The following is a 24,196-nucleotide window of genomic DNA, read 5'->3' on the forward strand; positions in this document are numbered from 1 at the left end:
CCTCTTCTCCTCAGAAAATTCCGAGGCTCTCAATTACCTTCCCTAGCAGTGCCACCAAGTGACGGGCCGGGGCAGGAGGCCGTGTTCCCCCGGGCCGTGTGAGGGCTCGGGCAGCGCCTCAGGGCTCCGGGCACAGCATCCAGCTGAGCGCCGCCAGCCCGCCTTCCTCACGGCACAGTGAAAAAACAGAGCATTAAAAAGAAAAAACCATGGTGTTTACTAAAAGCAAGTGCCGGCAGGGCCCGCCCGCTCTGCCGGGCCCGCCCGACGACTAACGGTGTCCTGCCCCAGCCTCCGCCCCGGGGAGCGGCCGCGCTGGCGGGCACAGGGACACGGGGCAGGCCGGGGATCCCGGGCGGGGCAGGGCGAGGGCTCCCAGCTGCCGGCGGCCCGGAGCCGGCTGTGTGCGCGGCGAGCCGCGAGTCGCCGGTGCGGGAGGACGGTGCTGCTGCGGCAGGCGCGGCCCCGCTGTGACAGCCCCGCTGTGACAGCCCCGGCAGCACCATGCTGCACACCCGGTAAGGCACCCGCGTCCTCCGGCCCGGGTGGGGAATGGCGGCCGGGGAGACGCCGCTCCCCGAGTGGCAGAGGTGCTGCTGCCCCCGGCGAGGCCGGGCCTGGGCTAGGGGAGCCGTGCCCGGCTCGCCCCGCGGCCGCGCCGCTATCCGCCGTGAGGGGCCCGGGGCGCGGCCAGGGCGGGGCAGCCCGAAACTCGAGCAGCGCGGCCTCGCCGCTGCCTGGGCCGGTCCGGGACAGGGCGTGAGGGGCCCGCGGGGTGCGGCTGGAGCGGGAAAGTGTTTGCTGGTGTGCCGGGACACACCGAGCCCGGAGGCTGCAAACTCACAGAGGCGTTTCACCATCGCCATTCACGTCATTCCTGGTGCATACGGGACTCTGCTGCCTTCTGAGGTGTTTTTTTTTCTTTAGTGCGTGGGTGTGTGTTCCCTTTTACGCTCTTAAGGCCTCCAGGTGTATCCGCAGATAGAGAAAGCTTGTATGTACACGATATATATGTGTAGATATACACGAAGGAGAAAGAGAGAGATGTGTAAATGCCCTGCTTTTCTGTTGGTGCCTGAGGAGCTGCACCTTTTCCTTTTTGAGGTGAAACCCCGGTCCCAGAGGAAGAAAAGTCAGGGACCAGCAATCCATACGCCTTGTAAGGATGATGCTGTGAACTGTCACAGGGGTTTTACATACCCTCTGTGTGTTTTTGTGTTAAAGTTAGTTAGGCTTGTCTGGAGGAGTAGCACTGGCTATTACCTGGTAGAACACTTAGTGAATTGTGGGTGGGTTACATTTTCTGAAGGGTTTAATTGTTGTCCCTTCATGCTTAATGGCTAAGAAGCTTATATCCTGCACTTTGGCTTTTTTTGAATTGCTGCATTACTAAGCCATGGAGAAGACCAGGCTTAGCTGAATGGGACTGCTTGTGAGACCTTGTGAAATCCTTCTTGGGATATTCCTGCTTCCTCTGCTATGTACACCAGCCAAGTGCAGGAGACATGTATGGTTAGAGTCATGGATGATTTCCTAGATGCACATGGACCCCATCTGTGTTAAGATGCTAAGTTGGTTGTCTCAGGGCATCTAAATAGTCAGTGAAAGGAACAACTGCTGCCAGTGAAACATGCTTCTTTCCTGTTTTTAGATAAGGGTATGTGTCAGTTGGAATTTCAACTGTCTAGATACTGATTGTATCTAGTTCTAAAAATCAAGCTGAAAATAAAGGCTGGTGTTTCTGAAGTCATCAGCATAATTCCAAAATTAAATCCTAAGTTATTTTCATGGGATTATTTTTAATGGCCCTAAATTCTTCTGCTCTGCCTATAGGTTGTGCATCATGAGGAAGCTTCCTTCTGTTCTGGCTAGGGCACTCACTTCTGGGACCAGTGGCTCCCCAGGGCTTCCTGACATGTTTGAAGGTAAAGTAAATGTCTGTACTCCAGAAGATTTAATGATGTTATTAAGGAGTTTATTCTTTCAGGTGGTGTCCCTTCACGTATTGATATGGTTTGGATGATGAACTTGCCCATGACTGTTAGCTCATGGTGTAAGTGTTTAGGAAGCAGCAGAAAATCATTGTGTGTTTGGAGGTGAATGGTGCAAATATGCATAAGCATTGAAATTGCAGATTTAGAGGCTCCTTTGATTCTTCAGCCTTGGAAGAACTTGGTTCTTTTCTGGCAGGATAACTCCTATTCAGCTTGGCTCTTGATAGAAAGTCAGTGTAGTACAGACAGGTACAATGAGTCTGGACAGAATGGCCAAGAAATGGGGAACTGAGTGCAAATAATGTCTCACAGAACTTTTAATGTGTCAGTCCAGTAAATTTCGTAAGTCTTTTAATCGGATCAGCAGCATTTCCTCGTGAAATTGCTCTTTTCAGTAGAGCTTTGTGTTGCAAGATTGTTTCAGTGCTCTAATAGTAATAAACCATAGTGCTTCTGTTTCAGAAGCTTTCAAAGAAGTTTTCTTGCATTCTAATCCCTTGTACTAAGAAAAGGGCAGGAGGAAAAAGGCTGGAACCAGGTACAAGTAATTCCTTCATGTCATTCTGCTTATTTCTGAGATATTTTTTCCTTTGTTCTCCGAACAGATGTCACCAGTAGTTACTGGTTATTCAGTAAAAGAGAAAATGAGGGATATTTGTTGTTAGAGAACTTACTTTCATTGTTGTTAATAAATGGTAATTTAGGAGGTTAAAGGAGAGAAGCAAGGATACAAAATGTTGCGTGCTTGCAACTTGCCCTGATTGTTTATTTGGATATTTGATAATGATACCACCTAGGAGGCCAGTAAAAATAGTGAAGCAGTGAGGTCATCCTGGTACTCCAAAGGGTACTATTTTGTGGATCACAACAACTGTAAAAATGTGAGATTCTGTCTTAAAATTGTTCAAATTCAAAGTTTTGCTGATATGTAAACTATGTTCCTTCAATTTGGTATCCATGCTTTCACAAAACACCAAATACTTTCTCTTACTAGCTTTTCATGTGCTTCCTCCCAGCTTTGGGTTCCAGTTGTGAATGCCCTCACTTCTTCCATGGTTCTCCTAAAGGCTACACAAAGCAGGACTCTGGAATATTCCTCTGGAAAAACTCTCATCCTGCTTCCTGAAAAATGCTTCAGATACTCTTTCCAGAGTTAATAGTGTTTGTCAACAGTACATGGTAGCCCCAAGTTTAAAAAACTGTTTGGGATTACACGGCAAGCAGGTACCACACAGAGTCAGTGGACAAGGAACTGGAAAGCTGACTTGAAAGGAAAGGACAAATTGAATTAAAAAAAAAAAAAGACCTACTGTAAATCAGGCAAGGATAAGGATTGCTTGCAGTAACTAAAATTAAGGAACATGTGCCTAAATGAAACTGAAGCAGGTAGAATAATCAAGTAATTCCTTATTAGGTGTAAATTGCATTGTTTCTTTTAATTGTTAATCTAACCTGTGTTTTGTACTCCACAGGACAGTCACCCATTCATGTGAATAATGGTGTGTTGTGGTAATTTGTACATATTAAAATATTTACTATGACACTAAACTTACTCATCTACTGTTTTTCCTTACTTTAGCATTGATGAAAAATGAAGTGCCATTATTCTTCTCTGTTGGCTTGCTTAAAGCCCCTTTGCCTTTGGTGAATGGCCCTGATCTTACTTAAGGCAGTGTTGTTGCCCTAGATCTCTGTCAGCACACTGTTTGTCTGCAGTGCTAGATAGTAAGTTTCTAAGAGGCTTGTGGGATACAAAATCTCTCAGGGCAGCAGCTCCTGCGGTACTTGGTTTCATTTTACACATTTGTATCTGCATCTTTCACTTAAGTCCAACCAAGCTCTGTATCACAGCTGGTGGTCTGCCTGAACCTGGATGCAGCTGGGGAGGCACCAGCACGAGGGACATGGATCTCACTGGTAAAGATGAATGCAGTGATCTTGTCCAGCTGCCCTCCTCAGGTCCTTTTCCACAGCACAGTGTGAAAAAACTCAGATCCTGCTGCTCTGGCATTGATGATCCACTGATCACAGTTTAGGAGATACAGTGAAATATGCAACATGATAATGATGGAGAAGTCCCATTTGCTGTTTTGCACATGTAACTGTTTTGCACATGTAAGATGTTTGCTATTTCTCTTTTCTTTAAAATAAGAAAAGAGAAATAGCTTATAGATTTTTGTGCTTATTAACTTAAATTTCTGTTGTGAGGTAACTAATATCTAGAAAAGCCATACAGTCTTTCCAGGGAGGAAAAAAAAGAAAGAAAAGGAGAAAAACTATGTACTTATAAGCTGTAAAATGGACTAAATTTGGCCTGACAACATTTTAGAAACACTTTACACTTTGTCCTTTTTATTATTAAGGTAAAAATTTTATGTGTTCTCAGCCTGGAAAATATTTTTTTCTACCTAAAATTGAAATCAGATGTATTAAATGGGACTAAGAGCTTATATACATTTTTGCAGGTTTGGACCTGAGATTTTTTTTCAGAGTTTTTTACCTCATTGATGTTGAAAAGGAAGATGAATTTAGTTTAAACAAAGAGAAAGTGTTGTGTATTCCCCCTCCATCCCAGCACAGTCTGCACACTGTTAAAAAATTGAGGTTTTGTGTTCTAGAAGCTCACAGTGTTTCTGCTAACACTGTATTGATCAAATGCATGCTATGGCAGCTTCACAGGTGGAGTATGAGTAACAAGAAAGTAATGCCTACTGTTCTGTAAGCAAGCCTGCTGCTGATTAAAGAAAAAAGAATCAGATCTTCCCCATTTCCAAATGAAATCAACTCTCAAGATTTTCATTCAGGTTCTTTCATTGAAATTTTTTTTGTTCTTAGAATTAGTAGTAGAAATCTTCTAATTTCAAAATATGTTTTTAGTCTAATTTGCAAATAAATGAGGCCTAAGCAATCTATTTTGTCTTGGTCTGTCTATCTTCTTGTCCTCCTCTTCTTCCAGAACCTTTTTTTTTCTAAGTGTCAGCCAAAATAGATGATCCACTAGTCTCAAAGAGAAATGTATTTCCACGAACTTTGTGAAAATTGGCTTCCAAATCAGAGGTTTGTTAGAGTGCCAGAGCTGGAGTCAGCCAGAGACCATAGTGTTTGCTGGCTGTTGGTGAGTCACTGGAATCCATGTGCTGGCTGGCTGGCTGGCAGTCATTCCCTTGCCTGCCTCTGGCTTGGGCTGGTGCTTCTCTGGCAGGCAGGCAGAGCAGAAACAGACTGGGAGTGTAGAGACAGGGGCTGAGGGTGCTGCAGGGGAAGGAACAGGGAAGGGGAGGTTTGGGGTATAACAGTGGTGGTGGTGTGTGGGTACTTGGGCAGAAGCTGAAGTGACTGATGAGGAGGGCAGCAGAGCTGAGTGGATCTGGCTGAAAGAGTGGAATGTGATTTAAATCCTAGGAAATCAGGCTAGGCTCAGTCTAGGGTTTATAGGATAGATTTCTGATTACTGTGAATACTCTGCCTGAGCATCTAGCTTGAAAAATGCCAAGCCTGATAAAGAATCAGGTTGCAGCTCACCAGCTGCCTCTTTCAATTTCACCATGAAATTCTAGATATTTTTTGTAGCTCTTCCTTGATGTGTCCCTATTTTGTCCTAATATTTGAACCTCCTTGTATAAAAAAACTTTGTAAATAAGCAAGGAATCCCTATTATACAATTCTCAGCTTCTATTCTGAGCTTGGGAATTGTTGCTGCTTGTTTTCAGGTGTTTCCAAATAGCCAACATTCACCTGCCTAACAGCTGTGGAGTAGTTTGGTAGATTTTATGGGGCCTTAGCACATTTAATAATCTCATCTGAGAAAGAGTAGAAAAGATGCTTATGGAGATTATTCTTGAAATTTAAGAAAAACTTGTGCAGAGCTAGTTTTACCTCTGAGAGAGAAAACAGGGCCAGAATAAATTTTATAGGTCTGTCTTCAGTGTCTTAGCACTGTGTTCTTTCAGACTGTTAAAAAATTGGGATATGAAACCCTGCTGGCAAGAATCAGTCTTCTGATATTGCCTGCCTTCGTGGGTGGGATTGTTTAATTGGTATTCTCCTTATTCCCTGTTTCCCAGCTGCACTGTTCCCTTTTAAGTTCGTTTATGACTTTCTGGTTTGTGTTATCTCCAGAGTTTGTGTTTAGGCTGTAATATTTTCACTTCAAAATTCCTCAGTCTAATCTTGATCCATGCTGTCTTTCAGCTGTTAATTAGCACTGGAGGTGACTGATTGCACTAACAAACACTCTTTGTTGACTATATGCAATAAGCTATGGCATCATGTTACTCAACCCATTACTGTGATATGCCTACTAACAGCAGCCGTGAATTTGGCCAAACTTTCATTTCTGGGCTGCTATTTGCATGAATTTGCTTAATTTTCCTGTTCTGGGATGAGGGCTGTACTTTTAACACTAGGCAACCTCACGTTTATCACTTGCAGAACTAAGCTTGATTTGCTTTGATTTTTTTTTTCCAGTGCGGAGCAGATTGAGGGATATAGTGGGAGCATCTACTAACTGGAGGTACAGTGTGCATTACATGTATTTTACTTCATTTGTGAAACCAAGGTGAAGCTCAGGGTTGTGGTAGTGGAAGTTACCTATAGTTTGCTGACTATTGGTAAGAAAAAGATCTCACTAAAAAGTAATTGGAAAAAGACTTCTGAATTGGTACTTTGTGGATCACAGTCTTCTGAGATTTTTCTGGCAGAAACGAAATATCTGATCTTGGTACTTAAAAGATTGTTCCACTAGCTTTAAATCCAATGGGAGTTACGAGCTGTAGAGTCTGACTGACAATGTGGTGTTGTTACCTCTTGAGTTATCTCTAGGTCGATTGCCCACATGGTGGATTTATCGTGCACTGGATTCAGAGGCAGCTGAGCTTGCTCACTGTGTAGCAGGCAGCATTCTGAATGGCACCCATGTCACTTTGGAAAATTGTCAGCTTGAGATCAGGGTCTCCTTAATTAGGAGCATCTTGACCATTTCCTTTGTCTGCTCTAACTTAATTTTTGATTAATTTACATATACATTAAATAATTGCTGTTTTGGCTTTATTTAAGTTACTTTCCTCTCTCTCCATTACATTGAATAAGCCAGAGTTGATTGTAATCCTCTTCTGTTACAGTCTGGAAAAGTCAATATAGCAGCCTGGAGGAATTATGCATTGCAGTTTTGTTCGTTCTGTATTTATTGTTAATTTTGGCTGTGTTTGCCGAGCTGTTCTTTCCCACTTTGTGCACTGACAGGGAAATGCAGAGAGGCTCACCTGGGTGGAGTGTCTGATGTGTTCATGCATTCAGATTCAGTTTGTCTAAACACAATTGTAGGCATGCTAACAAAAATGCCTAAATCGGGGAAGCTGATTTTTGCTCAGTAAGAGCAGTATCTAAGCATGAGGGGGCTTGAACTTTTCATCAAGTCAGCTAGAAAGGGCTCTGGCAATTGTTTAATGAAAAAGTCTTTCCCACATCCCAGAATGGCTGAGGAGGAATGACACCATATGGAAATACCATTTGAAATTTGAGATTTTAGAGGGCTCTGGTTAAATCTGATCTTCCATCTATTTCCCCCCCCCCCCCCCACTGCTCCCACACTGGAAGGAGAACAGACTGAGCCTGGGATCACCACAGCAGTGTTTTTCTTAGATAGGTACTTCTCTTGTGCTGTACAAAATACAGGAGAAATGGTTTGCAGGGTATTGAATCCTTTAGCTACCATAAAAAAGTAAAGCCAGGGAGACCACAAATGGGGGTGTTTGAGAATGACGGGTTTAATACAGAGAGATTTGGTGGACATGTATCGTGTAGTCTTTAAGAGTGCACTTTAAAAATGGAGTGATAAAGAGCTGACACATGTGGAGACTGAACAGCTGGGGATTTAACTGAGTCAGGCCACAGAATCTGAGAGAACAGCTTGATAGGGGTCCTGAAAAGGGAGCTAGGGAAGGACTGAGGTACATATGTCTGGAATGCTGGGAGAGAGGAGGGATGCATGTTGGGGGAATGTCTTCAGCCATTAATTTTGCTAAAAGGAGACTTAGGTTTGTGATTTCTCTTGTAAAGGCCAGAAGCATTTTGTATTCATTTGTTATTAAAAAGAAATATCTTGCTTATGTGTTTCTGATTTTGTACTTAAATTGTAGTTAAAACTATTAATCTGTTAATTGTTAAATGTAGTCTAGATGGAATTGTGGCCATTTCAGAAATATATAAACGTTTCTCAGAATGTTTAGGGCAGGTTTAGGTTAATTCTTAGATGACATATTGTTACTGTATGACTAGTACTGCAGTGTGTAACAGTATTGTCTGTTGAAAAATGTTACTGCATTGAGCCCAATATTTCTGCATATTGAAGAGCACATTCTGAAGTGGAAGTCAAGGAGAATTCTGCTGCTGACCTCAGAGGAACCAGGACAGAGCTGGTGAAAACAGAATATAATGAAATTTTTATTGTTAGATTTATGTTTGTAGACAAATTTCTTATTTACTTTCTGATTAATTTCTTTTAAGCCTTTCACTGAAAGACTTTGGAAAAAACTTTTGAAAAAAGCATGAAGGTGCATCATTATGGACATTGCATCTTTCCTTAGTCACTATCTAGTAAATTCCATTTCTATGCAGTGGCATAACTTCAAACATTAACCCTCTGGGGGAGGTTGTTATCTTTCTGTTTCCTCTGAACTCCATGGTAGTCATGTTGCCCAGATGAGGTAAACCATATCTCATGTTTAAAACAAACAAACAAATGAAACTAACTGAAGTTTTCTGCTTGACTTTTATTCCCTTTGATCATGGATTATTCATATATCCCCAAAACCTGTTAAACAGAAAAGAAGGAATATAAATATGTTGAAGCTTGACTTTCTGAAATAATGCTCAAGCCAAGTAAGCCTTCATCTTAAATGGCTAATACCCAGAATTCATCCAAAGTCAAAACTTAAGACAAAACTTATTTTTGGTGAAAAGGTTTTCTATTGTTTTTCCGTTTTTTTTTAAAATTGGTTTTGTTAAACACAGTGTCACTGAGATCTCAGCAATGCAGCATGCACAACTGAAGCAATGGCACACATCCAGAAATTTAACTTTTAAGTTTGGTTGCTTAGTGTTTTGTGCATTCTTTTGCTCTATGAAATGGATCCATAGTTTTGCATGCTCCTTGGCTTTATACCACAGTGGTTGCATGTTTAACCCTTAGGTTTTTGATAGATGGGTATTGATTCTAGGGATATTATGAAATACTTGCTTTATTCAGTCAGGTTGCACTTTTAAAGGGAAGGGAACTTTGGTGGAACAGGTAAGAGAGAGTTGTAGACAGGACTGTTACATCATGCAAGGAATCAGCTTGGTAGATTGGAAGGAAGTGATAGTAAGTTGACCCTTTCTCCATGGTGAGACTTGCAGTCCTGACTTGGAAAAGCAGCTCTGAAGGACTTCTTTTAATGTATAGCTTGTTTCTGTAATTTTCCTGTAAAACTGTAAGATGTCTGGGTAGGAAGACAGAAAGAGAAATAGATTAGTTTTCTATATCTTTTAGCTTGCTGTTAGAGCTGATGCTGCAAAGGGGGAACTCACCTGTGGATGATGGCAAGTCTTAGCAGATTAGTTCTCTTGTTGTTAGTGCTAACCAACACTACATCTAATTTTTCTTCTTGGGAGAGATTGCAAGTTGATGCTTAGTCTTTTAAAATTTGCACTGTGGGAAGAGTTGTGATACTGTAGCTGTTGAAGACATGAACATGCACAAACCTTCATAAGTTAAATTATGTCTGATTTGTTCTTTTCAAGCGGAACCATTTTGGTAGCACTCAGAATTAGATGCATTTTTGTTCCACTTGTTAGTGTGAAGTACGTGCTTGCCACTTGTACGCAAAACTATTTCAAAGATTTCTTCAGTAGTCTTGCTTAGCATCTCTCATTTTGTGCATTTCACTTTCTTTTCAAGGCACACTTCTGTGTCTTGCTATGTTTTGGTTTTAACTTTGATAATCATCAATGTGAAGTCTTTTAGCTAGGGTTGCAGTTCTGTTGTACTTCATAATAATGTCATTTTTCTTATCAGGGATCATGTACAAGCAATGCAAGAAAGAAAGGCTCTTCATACTTTACTGGCAAAACGGCAGGAAGATCTCCCTCCTAGGAGAATGAAGGATAGCTACTTGGAAGTTATTCTACCTCTGGGAAGTCAGCCTGAAATAAGAGAAAAGTACCTGAATGTACACAACAGTGTAAGGTAACAAAGCAACCATGTTACACCTACAGGGAACTGTTAACTTCCATTTGCTATGTATATAGGTATTTAATTGTCAAAAACCTATATTGCAGGTTTGGAAGGATACTTGAAGATCTTGACAGTTTAGGAGGTATGTACCTATGCCCTTGTAAAGGCTGCACAAAGTGAATTTGAGTACTGCTGAGCACTAATTGGTGTGACACAGTATGGCCTTGGAAGGAATACCATAACTGTGCTATCTCAGAATGGAAAGAAAAAAAGAAGACGCTGGTACTGAAAGAGAAGGAAGGATGATAAAGAATGGATGGAAGCAAAATTGTTTGGCTTCCTGCCTCTGTCAGATTTTTAAAGGACTAGCTCCAAGAATAATTTACTGAAAAGTGATGCTAGATGATGAATTTACATTGAGTGTGAACTCAGAGAAAATTTGCAGAGTGCATATTGAAAATGAAAACTTAGAGGTTTTTTTTTTAATCTTAAAAAAAAACCTCAATAAAAACTGACGCAAACCCCAACAGATAATGAAATGCGAATATTTTAATCTTCCCTTTGGGAAGAAGAGAGTATAATGTGGAAAGAATGTAATGTATCCATTGAGAACAAATTAAAAACAGTTGGTGTGTATTCTTGGGTACTACAAATTGTTGTTAAGGGTAAAACCAACTCAGTTGTTTAATGAGTTAGCGTTGGTTTTTTTTTCTCCTTTTTATTTGTTTGTGATCTTGAAAAATTCAAGATCTCTGACTTTTTTATTATAGGTGTGAGGTTGTTAATAGAACTTGGAGATAGTTTTATCTTAACCATCACCAGGTGACTTCTTTCATCAGCAGAGTTCTGTAGCTGGTTGGGAGCTTTTTGATGGAGGATTTAAAAAAATAATTAAGTGCTTATTAAGGGGAAGTTGTGAATACAACAGTTTTTTTCTGTTCCTTCTGATAGTCCACATGGACAAAATTGAGGAAGGAAGAGAAACAAGTTAATGCTTGTCTATTAAGGATAGACGAAATAGTTGCTAGACTTACATTTCTTTCTGAGAGGTGGAAGATTCTGGCTTCAGTATCTGTCCTTCAGTGTCTGAAGGAGACTTCAAACTGTTGGTTACCCTCCATTGTTAGATGAGATGAGCCTGTTTTTCATTCTGTGCCTTGTTTATTTTCCCCAGAAATCTGTGACAACACAGAATGTCTTTGCCTTGTTTGCAGTTGTACAGGGCTCCAGTCAGTTCTGCTGGGGATGTATTGTTTTGGGATAATCAAGATTCTGTCCCAATTAAACAATATGCAGGGTGGTCATAGTAGTATAGTAAGTTTATAGGCCTAACAGGTTTTAGAATTGTGACTTCAGTAAACATAGGGAAAAAAAGTTTTCAATTACTTGGAAGGATAGGGATTCTTCAGATCACAGATCACAGAATATTATGGGTTGGAAGGGACTTACAAGGATAATCAAGTCCAGTTCTGAAGTGAATGGCCCATATGGGGATTCGTTCTCTCTTATCTCATTAAGTACAAGACTGATATTTTTGATAATGAAAATCTTTGTTGAGTCAAAATTACATGAGCACTAGAAAAAAACCATATTTTTGCAGCCTTGAATTACTCCAAGGAGTCTGTTTACTTGGATCTGCTCTTATGAACAAAGCTAATTAGTTTAAATAGTGCTTTGGCTAGTAGTAATTGTGATAAATACCTCTGACTATGGTTTTGTGCCTGTAAGGCACAGTTTATTTAATCTCCACCTCTTTAAAGGAATCAGTATTTGAAAAGTCCTCAGATAGCATGTATCCTTGAACAGCTTTCATGAAATCAAAATAGAAGATAGGAAGAGTCTGAGACAAGGAGCTGCAGAGGAAGAGCGAAGACGTTTTGTGGGATTGGAACTCAAGTGATGAGTTGGTTTAAAATACTTAGCTATATTTATCTTTGTAGTAAGTAAATATGAATAAAACCGAGACAGCTGCTGCTGTTTTCTTTATAGCAATCCCATGTGTTACATACATGAAAATGTAGAAGCTGTGCTCTCCTATAGTAGGATACTTCAGTTGTGTTTTTCAGGTACCTCTTGTTCTTTGCAAAGATGACTTTGATCTGTGCCACCTACAGTTTTGTTAGAGGGCTGACTCCATTTTTGATCTCTCCACAGTTCTTATTTGTTACACTCACACCAAGCAGGAAATGCAGCCAAGATCTCCTTTATCCATAGTTACAGCTCTGGTGGATAAAATCAGTAAGTGGCAATTTCGTAAAAAAAGATAGTTTCATCTGCTTGTCTTACTCTTTCATCTGCTACTGCCTTCCCCTGGTTGTTATTGAGGATACCTTTTTTGCTTCTGTATAGTTCACTCTATCTTGTTTCGGCTTTGAAGTTTTATGGCTTTTGTTGACAAAAGGTGGGAAGAGGGTTTTGTAGATGCTTTTCAGCATTTCATGTGTTGCTTCACTTCAAAATCCAACTTTCATGGTTCCTGCACTTTTGTGTTTAGTTTTATTTTGGCAGGCAGGTTCTTAGCTTCGTTATTGAACAGTATTTGTTCTGGTGGAGTTGGATCTTGCTTGTGTTGCCTGTTCTGCTGAACTCTTGCTTGGATCTGCTGTCCACCTGTGTGCCTGCTTCCTATGCCTGTTCTGACTTCAAATATCTGCAGAGGCAGAAACTGCAGACAAGCAGTGTGGTCCCTTGCAACAGCTGCCTCTTTTGGGTTGTCTTTGCGTGTGTTGCCACTTTCAGATCACATAAAGATCCTAGAGAATCTGGCCTTTCTAGCATTTGTTGTGAGTGACCTGTCTCCAGTAACCCCCAATATTTGTCTTGTAGATCTGTGCCAGAAGATTATATATCCAGACTGTGACATCAAATTCACAGGCAATGTTTCTTGGGTTGGGAAGACCTCCATGGAAGTGAAGATGCATATGCTGCAGGTTAGTTCCTGGGACGTCTCTCCATCTTACAACAGGCATGAGGTGCTTCTGGGGGAATTTACAAGAGCATATACTGGCAGGACAAGGGGGAATGGCTTCAAACTGAGACAGAGTGGGTTTAGATGAGAGAGTGGGAAGAATCTATTTGCTGTGAGGACAGTGAGCTACTGGAACAGGCTGCCCAGAGAAGCAGAGATGCCCCACACCTGGAAGTGTTCAAGGCTGGGTTGGATGGGGTTTTGAGTCACCTGATATTGGAAGGTATCCCTGCCCATGACAGGGTGGTTAGAACAGGATGTTTTAAGGTTCTTTCTAACCCAAATCATTCTGTGATTCTATGTTTCTGTGATAATTCAGGTAAAGAGATAAATATTTTTTTATTCAATTGTTTGCCTTAAGTAAAGTCTCTGACGTAGAAGATTATGTTGCACATTTTTTGTCTGAACTCCTTAAAGTGCTGGCATTAGTGGCAATTTGGTATTGACAAAAAAAAAAGCTATGACATTTCTCAAAATAAAGGTTAAGTGGGTCCTTTTACAATGCCTGTGCTTATTTCCTCCCCTCCCAGCTGAAAGTTTTAAATAAGCATTCTCTGGTAAATGTTTACATTGCAGAATTCCTGGAACTAAAGGTTTAGGTATTTCCTTATCTTTAGCCTATTGTAAGAGATGTTGGAAGGAATGACAGAATGTGAAAGTAAGCAGAATTAACAGTGGGATTGAATAGTTTATATCAACTGAATAGCTTGCTAAGCACATTTACAATGTTAGAGTTCGATAATATATTTTTTTCCTGTCTCTTTTAGCTACATGATGGTGATTACAGCCCTGTGTTAGATGCAACCTTTGTCATGGTGGCACGGGACCCAGAGAATAAAAGGTAATTTGTAGGACAGGAGAAGTTTCTCGACTTCTTCTGTTCTGACAATGGCAAACATGGCAGCTTGCTCTGTATGTGTAGAAACCATATAATGTAGGTGATTAATAAACCACATAGTTGATGCTTTCTGCTGGCAAGTGTTCATTTTCCTGTGACAAGCTTCAGAATATTGGTTTCAGCAGTCATGATTCCAGGAATTGCTGGTAGTCTTGGGATCTGACCCTTTTTTTTTTTTAAACAGATTTTTCTCTGTGTTTGAGTGAGTGGTCTGAATGAATACAGAAGTGAATGAGTCTGCCAGAAACCCACCTGCATTCTAGTAGTTGTTTGAATTAAATATGGAGTTTCAGTGGTTAAGTAGTCTTTGAGTGAACAATACCATTAATTCACTAACAGATGCTTAATAGGTGTCATCAGAATAATTCAGGTTAAAACTTTCTTGTATAACTAAGATAGAGTATTCCCACAGAACTTAAAAAACCCCAGACACTTATTTTGTTATTTTTCTGGTTGTACTTCCTCTATAATTCCTTAGTCATTAGAATAAAAGGCTGTTTAGGTTTAGTTGCAGTTTAGGTTTATGACTCCAGTATCAGAAAAAATGGCTGTAATTCTATTATTTTCTTTTTCCTGTACAGCCTGCCAAAGTAATAAACAATTCTCTGTTTCTAATTAGTTTAAATAATTGCTTGTATTTAACAAAGAAGGATGTGTGAAGGGGGCTTATTTGATATAATTATGTGGTCCTGATAACATTAGAAGTAGTTTTTAGGTTGGTTTTCTTCAGACTTTTTCTAGAACCAGTGAACATATGATACATTAAAAAAACAAATTATATTAAGGTTCCCATTTTAAGGAGTAATTTTTCAAAATAATTACATTAAATCTGATGTAAGTATACAGTAGCAGATGGACTAAGGACAAGCCTACATGGGTAGCGCAGATAGATGCAAGCTTCAGTGGCTGTTGTACAAGCTAGTTGATCACAGGCCAGCTGTATTTTGGAAGCATCCTGTCCATATAAGGAAGGTATTTATGTGAAGTCAAAACCCTTCAGAGAGGTACAGGATACGTTAGGTTGGCTGTAGTGCCACAGAAACATGGTTGTGTGGCTTTGGGTCCATAGCACACTTGCATCTCTGCAGCTTGGGGCTTGGTCAGGAGAGCTGATGTAGATGTGTCCTGAGCTGAGGGGAGGAGAAATGAGCTCTGTGATGGAGAAGGGGCTGCTGGGTCTCCAAAATCCAGAGGTTTAGCAAACTAAGAAAGAGCAGTTTTTTTCTGAGAGAAAAGATCCTCTATACTTCTTGTTGCTGGCTTGGGGTAGAAGTGAATTGTTGAGCAGGTCTGGATGTGTGTGTGTGTGTATGTATGTTGCTCTTAGCATTTGTATAAATGTTGAAAATAGAAAAATAGTAATTAGAAATTATGGGGGAGGATGGCTCTTGAAAATAAGTGTTTGTCTTTGCTTGTGAAAATAATTAAATGCTATATAATTAGGTTAAAGTAAACTTATTTGTGCAGTAAAATAAACATAGAAATTTCTGCTCAAGGCATGTCATAATCTTTGATAAGTGGGACACGTGGTAAACAGCTTTTGACTGTTGATAAGGCTGTCACGGGAACATGTAGATTATAAAACACTTGCCAGCTATGGCACCATGCTCCTTCTATTCTAGGAGGAATGGTATTAGTCAAGTTTTGGTTTAGACTGTCCTAGATCATCATGTTTTCATTTGCTGACTTTCTGAACAGCTTTCTTCTTGAACAATCTTCATTATAATTTATGGGCACAATTTTAGCTTCCTGAGAACCAAAGATGTGTCACTTTCTCTTTCCTAATTGAGCTAGGTAGTGGTTGGATCACTTAACTGCCTCTTCAGAGTTAAAGCTAATTCTGTTGGCAGCTGTATTTATTTCTATCCTATAACCTGAAGTATGTAATTTCATCTTGTACTATGTATATAAGCAAAAATGGAAGATTGTCATAATACATTTACAGGACAAATTCTTGTAAAGTTTGTAACTTAAAAAAAACTTCCTGTCCGTAGGCCAGCATTTGTTAATCCACTCATTCCTGAGGGCCCTGAGGAGGAAGAAATCTTCAAGCAAGGGGAATGTATGTCATATTTCCTGGTAGTATGCAGGTCTGCCTCGGTTTCAACTTAATAGCTGAGAGGAAGTAAAGTTCAGGAGTTCTGCTACTTAGAACTGCTCCTAATTTGTTTAAAATCAGATTTTTGTTGTGTCTCATTTGTGTCAGTAGTGTAAGAGAGTTTAAAAGCCTGCTACCACATGCTTGGAAATTCTTTGGGTAAACTGACAGACAGGGGCACTCCTGTTGTGCTGTGCACACCTCTTGTACTTCTCCCTTGGTAGGATACTCCCTCTGCTTCGGGTCTGAGTGCAGCACAGGGGCTCCCAATGCTCTGGCCAGCTGATTACCCCATGGTGAGCCTGCAAGGCATCACAGCTCCTCACCTGTCTGCTTGCCCATGTCCCTTTTGGAAAGAACCTCAGGAAAGGGAAAAGGTGGAGAGCAGGTGAAGGAGCATGTAGCTCCATCCTCATTTGTTTCAAGCTGGAGTTTTAAAGCAGAGAATTAGAAAAACATTGAAGACTGAATAAACTGGGCAGAAGATCTTTTAAGCTAAAATTTCAATCACTGCAGCCTATGGTAATGAGTTCTGTCATAAACTTCCATTCTTGTACCATTGGCAAAACCTGAAGCTCATTGTTCTGTAGGGTTTCTTGTTACATATGTTCTGTTGAGGGGAGTACTCAGGTTTTCTGTAGGAACAGTGTGTGGATGTCATAAAATACGTATAGAAGTTCTTCATCACATTGGTGAGGTACTAGGGAACTTTGGCTTTCATTTTAATTCAATGCAGTCAATTCTAAAAGCCAAATTTGTGTTTGGATCTATAGGACCATGAAGTTACAGCTTTTAACTTACAGGGGGAAAAGGAAAAATGGAAAGACAGCTGATTCCAGGTTAAAATCTTCAGAGCCATTATTTGTTTTTTCTTTGAACTCTAATATTATGGGGTTTTTTTTTAATATTCAGTGAACAAGCTGAAGAGGATTGATTTCAGCACTGCTTCCTTACTGAAAATGGCTCCTACTGCAGAAGAAAGAAACATTGTGCATGACATATTCCTTAATACATTGGACACAAGGCAAGAAGGGGAGGGGTGAAGGTGAACTGACATCTTACGAAAGAGAAAAGTAAAGTGCCTCTGGAGTGGGTGCTTGTAAGAGGGTAATCTGGAATAAATGCACATATTTAAATTCTGTGACAGTTTATTTGAAATGCAGGTACAAACTTAATGTGATGTCTGCAGCTCTTAAAAGAGTCGTCTGTTGTTCTGAATGAGCTGTTAGGAATAATTTTGAGGAAAAAGGTTAATGATGTTTAACCAAATACAGGAATGAAATGGTTTTGCAATCATGACTTGCACAATCTGAGTTTTCTTCTGTGATATCTCATTAAAAAACCTGTGAGGGCAGGAACTGGACGTCTTTTGACCAAATAACCTTGCAGTGTGTCTTAAATATAATACCTGACAACATTATTTGAGGGAGACAGTTGTTAGCATACTTCTCTCATACTTGAGATTGGTGTGAAGTCAACAGTGATAGAACAATGTCGACTTACATTAGTGCAGTGTTGTATTTGTGATAATTTATAATGTCTTATTAGCTTATGCAATTGTTATTTTTAAAGCTGTTTACCAAAGGTAGATATACTTTCCCTTAAAATTAGCAGTTATACTTTGTACACATTCCATCTGGGTGTGAAAACTTCAAACTGGCTGCATGTTTGATGTTGAATTATTCTATTAGCTCACTGTGTGTTATTATTTCCTATTAAGACTTAAAAAGCAGAGCAAGGCTTTTCTGACAAAGTTTACACTTCATGGTTGTGATTAATCTTTTATTTCATGTAGCTATCTCAAGCTCCTTCATTCACATAAACTTGAACATTAGCAGAAGTTTTTGAAAGATCAGTAGCGTAGCTTTATTGCAGTAACAAATCAAAGGACAGCTTTAGATAAGGCTTCAAGGTCAGCTGGAACAGCATTTAGTGATAAAACCATTTCTGGTTTGGGTTTTATTTTGGTGTTCTGTGTTTTTGTGGGGTTTTTTTAGTGTGTATCTGCATTTGCTATTTACGCTTTTTTTGGCTTGCTGAATTCTGCTAATTCTGTGCACTATAAAGTTCGTTGTCTCTTCCAAAGGACAGTGAGTTTCCACAGTCGTAAATTACCACCCAATTCAGTGTGGATGGAAGATGCAAAGCTAAAAGGCCTGCAGATTTGCCATCCTGAGGTATTTCAAAAAATATTAATGAACTACAGAAAGTTACTTAAGAAATAACTGTGAGAGGGAATTTTTACAAGGACATGTAGTGACAGGACAAAGGGTAGTAGCTTTAAACTGAAAGAGGAGAGGTTTAGAATAGATATTAGGAAGGAATTTTTTACTGTGTGGTGAGGCTCTGGCACAGGTTGCCGAGAGAATTTGTGGATGCCCCATCCTTGGAAACATTCAGAGCTAGACTGGGTAGGACTCTGAGCAACCTGGTCTAGTGCAAGGTATCCCTGCTCATGGCAGGGAGGTTGGAACTAGTTGTCTTTAAGATCCCTTCCAACCCAAACCATTCTATGGCTCTATGAATTTTCATTTAAGATTAGTCAAACCATTATTTCATTTGGCTTCTGCAGTCCTTGCAATGTATTTAGAGCCTAGGTTTTTTTGCCATTTTTTGGTTATCTGTATAGATTACCACTGCAAAATTGATCATTTTTAATGACCTTGTTTTCTTACCAGACTGTTCATTCTGTGTAAAGAAACTCCTTTGTAAAGTGTTTACAAGAAGTTTGGCCTTTTGTTGCTGGTACAATTTTGAGTTGTTATCTTATGCTGTCAAATTAGTCAGATGAGCTCCTAGTAAGCAAAGTTGCCTCAGGCATTTTGAATTTTACATACATATTTCAGTAGTGCTTTTTATGTATTCAGGTATTGGGACTTCTGTTAAATACTGTGAACTGAAGTCCAGACTTCAACATAAGGCTTTGAAAAGAATTTGGTATTTGTTTCTGTGTACAGGAACGGAACATCTTCAATAGGATCTTTGGGGGTTTTCTCATGAGAAAGGCATTTGAACTGGGATGGGCAACTGCTTGCAGCTATGGGTGAGTTGTAGACCTGCAATATTTATATAATCCAGAGCATTGTGCTCATACACAGAGGTTGGGAACCCAAGCTAACCAGCCTAATGGCAGTCTGAGCTAAAAAACTTAGGTGTTTGGTAGAATCTTGCATTATTAGTGCACAGTGCTGCTTTACTTGGAGCATCTGTCATGTTTACAAAGAGATTGGCATCTTGCTCCTTGGAGCTTGGGTTTTAAGCATTACTTGTCAAGGTAGAAAATACATCTGTTTTCTTTTATCTTACCAAGCTATCAAGATGGACTTTTTAACCATATAACATACTCATTTTATCAAATAAATATTACATGTTTGCATTCAGTACACAAGAGGAATGGGCTCTGAACTTTTTTTAACTACTTGAGCTTAGGAAGTGTGACTGGATTAATCACCCAGCAAAGGTCTATGTGTAAGTTTAATGGGATATGCATAGCCTGATATAAAGTGGAGTGGTTTGTGTCAATGCTTGAAAAAATGAGGCTTGAGCAATGACAGATTGAAGATTGTCTAGCAAGTGTAAGTCATAAGATACAATAATGGTTCAATCATGTGTCCTTAGCAAATGTATAATTCACTGGTGTGAGAGATTTTCTCTAGTGATGACATAACTCATTAACAGTTCCTGTAGCCTCTGTTTAAGGAAGAGATTTATTCTCTAGTAACTCTTCATTAAAATTCTGACAAGTAGATATTTTAAATTTCTCCAAACATCCTTTTTATTATTGAGAAGAAATTTCTCTTTTGCTTCCTCAGGGGTTCCAGACCCTTTATTGTATCTGTTGATGATATAATGTTTCAGAAGCCAGTTGAAGTTGGATCCTTATTACTCCTTTCTGGACAGGTAGGAGTTAATTTCCTTCTGAAATGGAGCAAGCCTTGTCTTTGCTGTCATCACTCTTAGTCACTGATAATGAACAGTGTCTTATGAGACAGTGTGACTTTCCTTGTTAAACAGTATAATGAAATCTGTTACAGTTTTCAGCACTGGTGATAAATTACAAGCTCTAACTCTTGTTTTAACTGTGTAGGTCTGTTACACAGAAAAAAACTACATCCAGATTCGAGTGCACAGTGAAGTTTACAATGCAAATACCAGGGAGCACCATACTACCAATATTTTCCATTTTACATTTATATCAGAAAATGAGGTCCCACAAGTTGTACCTAAGACATACGGAGGCAAGTATACCATTAGTGTGTTGTCATCATAACTCTGTGGAAAAAATTAATTTCTTTCTCTTGGAACACTGGTCATTTTAATAGAGGAACTACTGGCATTTGAATAATTTAATAGGATTTCATCACAGGCAACATATATTTTATGCTTTCATGACAATGTGGATTGCTTCTTACTTTTGCCAATCTGTTGTAGTTGCCCAGTATTGATACTAAGTTACTAATGTGGTTCTCTCTTTTCTGCGCTTTATTTCAGAGTCCATGTTGTATTTAGATGGGAAGAGACACTTCACTGCAGTCATGAAAGAAATCTGACAGGCACTGGGTGCTGCATCAGCAGTGTAGCAGCATGCTGTCTTGACAAGAGCTGTCACCAGAGATGGCTAATGGACAGGTGCTTGTAATACTCAAAGAAAAACCCAACAATCACCCAAAACCAAACCAACCAAACTCCACACCAAAACCTGCCTTTTTAGTGCTCTTTATGTATTTCCATATATTTGGAATTTTTTATTCTTTACTACTAGAATTTGTTGAAATCTTTTACATGCCAACGCTAGGAAAAAAGGCTGAAAAAATACAGTCTTAGGCTTGAGAGAGCCTCTCTTTGTCTACTTTGAGAGATCTTATTACAACCTGTACTGTCTTGTCACCATCTGCTACCTTTCCTTTAGCAGCTCTGCTTTGTGTTTCCCGGGTAATGGATAGAAGTTCTGTCAGAAAAAGGTGTGCAATAAGTAGATACACACAGGTGAAGCAATTTGACCTACATTCTTGTGTAAATTAGGTTAAGGGTCATAATTCTTTTTTTAACAAGGACACATGCATCTAGGCAGCAGCAGAGGCTCAGAAGTTACTAATGTGTGCACAATGGAAAGCAGGTGTTTCCCATCAGTGGGGATTTTACAAGGTTATTGCAGCTTCTGTTTGGATGGTTTCATGTTCCCTTGGGAGGAAACTGATTTTTGCAATGAAATGAGGTGTCCAGATGGTATTTTCTGGCATTCTGATTGTGTCCTTGCCAGCCTCTTCTAACTTTTTGTTTGTTTGTTTTAATACATAACTGTAAGTGAGTTCCTTAGGAAATGATTTCTCCTGGCTTGGAGACGAGAGGTCTGATTGGTGAGATTGGGTGAGACTGGGAGATGGCATTGTAGAACAGAACATTTTGTTTCATTAAGGATTGGGAATAAAAAAGGTAAAATGCTGCCCAAATGGTAGTGGTGGTGTTTGATGCTGGAGTTAGGGGTCCAGAGAATGTGTGTGGAGCAACTCCCAGGTCAGCTGCTGAATGATGGGAGGATCTTTATCCCACTGAGGGGTGCTACAGCTAGAGGACAGTTTCCTTTGTCTGTTCCCTTGGTGGACTGTAGTGCAGTATGAGTACTGCATAGCTCTAAAGGTTGTCAAGTTTACCTGGGAAGGACAGAGTACTTCCCCACCGCCCCAGCATGGTGGACATAACTATGGCAAATAAGTTACAGGGGGAGAGGACTTGATGCTGAACTGCTTCCAGTAATGGGGAAAGTTTTAATAATCTCCAACATCTGGCACATAAAGCCCAATTTCTTGAAATCAGGAAGCTGAGTGGATGGGAGGCATCAACTTTTAGCAGTGAATATAATTAGTCACAAGCACAAAACTGGATCTCTGGTACCTTCACATCAAGATTGATGTCCTAACTGATCAGGACACCAAAAGAGGAGTTGGGCTTAGTGGTTAAACGGATGAAATGTGATGTCTTACAATGCAGAAAAACAGATTCTGTGAGGATTAAAGTCTTTTGAAAAGGGGAAGCAGCAAATGGGAATTACATGAATCAGCAAAGATGCATGAAGCTGATTGATAAAATAAAGCAGCACATTGAGCTTTTCTTTCTGAGTATGAAAGCCTGAGACAGTGACAATTAGGACCAGCTTCCTTTGGTGCTAGGATGGCATGAAGTTCATGACTCCTAACAGCTCTTTGCTGTTCCTGTGAGGAATTGTAACTGAGCATTGTAATAACCAGCATGTTATACATGAGCTTTTTCTTCCTAAGATTCAGCTGCTGTTATGGGTGAGTTAGATGGCTTTCCAGAGGAGGCACAGGGTGTGGTATGATCCAGAACAGATTCATGTGTTGCCCTGATGGTAAGTTCTTGGTTCCTTCCATAGAGTTTCTCTCTTCTGCCACACTCTAGTGCTGACTCAGGTCTATGATGTTAAAATATTTTTTTAATGGTTATGATGCTGTGGAGATAAATTGTATTTTCTGAGTTCTTCCTTTTTTAAAACTGACTATATTAGACTTACCACACAAATAAAGAACTGAAATTCTATCTCAGCTTCTTCCCCCCTGCTTGCAGGGAGCAATGTTTACTGTTAAAAAATAAATAGAAAGGCAGGAAATGAAAGGATCTATTTCAGAACTATGAATTATTCCTATCTGCAGATTTTTATCACTGACCCAGTCGTCCTCCCTGAATAACTTTTTTATAACACTTGTAAATTAAGGGGGATACCAAGTTTGTCCTCAGTACTGACTTTTCAGCTGCATTTAAAGATGAATTTATCAGAATTTCTAAATTCAACCTTGGGAAGGGGCTGGAGAGAAGAAGACGAGGTAATAGAATAGGGAGGAAGGTCTGACATCAGAACCTCTGGACAGAGTGAAGAAAATGAATGCCACAAATGAAGATGCTTAGAAGAATTGATGTGTTCTCAAAGTTCATGATAACTTAATCACATACCACAATGACAGTAATTACAGAATGTATGTACAGACATACAGTGTGTGTGTGTGTGTGTGTGTATACACATACCTAGAAGATATTTCTTTCTGTTTATTGCTATATAGATGTACTCATGTATTTTTTACTCTGAGAAGGTAACTCCAGGCTGTCAGCCTCTCTGCATGTATTTTTGTTCAAGGGTATGCATGCTGCTTTGTGCCTCTGTGTGTGAGAAAAATGTTCTCAGATCTCACATTAAGAATTAAAGTATTTCAACATAGTAATTCATGTTGGGTGTATGTTTCAACTTGTGTCTATTCTGTCACTGCTGTAGGTAACTAACCATTACCGCAGAAGCTTAAAGGTATTGCTAGAAAATCTTTTTATTTATAGTAAACTTGCCTATATAATTAATTGACTGTGGCTTTATAGCAGGAAGTAAATGGCTGTGCCTATCGTGTCTTGGGACACAGTGAGGAGCAGGATTGCCTCCCCTTACCCTCTCACTTAATAGTGATATAAAAGGAGATTTCTGTGGGACTGGCTGAACTCAGTGCCCAAAGGAGTCCCTTGTTTTAAACATTTTTACTTTTATGGTAAAAAAAATACTGAAATTACTTACTCAGGCTTCATGTAACAGCTTCTGGTAGCCATTTTTCAAATACAGAACATTCCTTTGCAGCCATGTCGTGATGTACAGCACTCTGGGATGAAGTTTGCAGGAGTTGGTGCAATGTGGGCCACTGAGCAGCAGTTTTAGTTCAGAAACCTGCTCTAAACTCACTGCATGCTCAGTTGGTTTTACTGCATGTCCAGTTCAGCCTTTGTCTCGTGACAGACTGGTTTGATTGCTGATCCTCCTCTGAATGCATTCTTAACTAGGCTTGGGAGAGATCATTTCTTCATGGGCTAGGCACAAGCTAACAGGCAGATAAAAGGGTAGATATTCAGCTTTCATGGAAGAGAAAGTGGGGACTCCTTTTGTGGAAGGTGTAGTTGGATGACGATACCTGTACAGAAAATACACTAGAGCACTTCCCTGCCAGCAGAGATCCTCCTCCCTGTGGGGCTCCTGTGC

The 24,196-nt window shown here is 39.9% G+C and overlaps 1 protein-coding gene across 4 annotated transcripts; it reads left to right on the plus strand.

The window, feature by feature from the left end:
- Positions 1-270: 270 nt before the first annotated feature.
- ACOT9 (acyl-CoA thioesterase 9) lies at positions 271-23,402 on the plus strand. Of its 4 annotated transcripts, XM_085050521.1 has the most exons (17): positions 271-518; positions 1,834-1,925; positions 3,467-3,493; positions 6,462-6,507; positions 10,048-10,218; positions 10,311-10,348; positions 12,361-12,444; positions 13,033-13,136; positions 13,942-14,015; positions 16,067-16,134; positions 17,083-17,194; positions 18,257-18,347; positions 19,128-19,213; positions 19,983-20,070; positions 20,258-20,408; positions 20,662-21,631; positions 21,662-23,402. In XM_085050521.1, exons 1-16 carry the CDS (start codon positions 505-507, stop codon positions 20,718-20,720), a joined length of 1,305 nt encoding a protein of 434 aa, XP_084906647.1. In that variant the 5' UTR covers positions 271-504; the 3' UTR covers positions 20,721-21,631; positions 21,662-23,402. The 4 variants fall into 4 exon arrangements, with proteins under 4 accessions (XP_084906647.1, XP_084906620.1, XP_084906629.1 ...); XM_085050494.1 differs by lacking the exon at positions 271-518 and adding an exon at positions 761-909 and having other exon boundaries at positions 20,258-21,631; XM_085050503.1 differs by lacking the exons at positions 271-518; positions 3,467-3,493 and adding an exon at positions 762-909 and having other exon boundaries at positions 20,258-21,631.
- Positions 23,403-24,196: the final 794 nt, after the last annotated feature.

Source organism: Lichenostomus cassidix, chromosome 1 (assembly GCF_008360975.1).
Source record: "Lichenostomus cassidix isolate B80296 chromosome 1, HeHo_3.0, whole genome shotgun sequence".
Classification (NCBI taxonomy): domain Eukaryota; kingdom Metazoa; phylum Chordata; class Aves; order Passeriformes; family Meliphagidae; genus Lichenostomus; species Lichenostomus cassidix.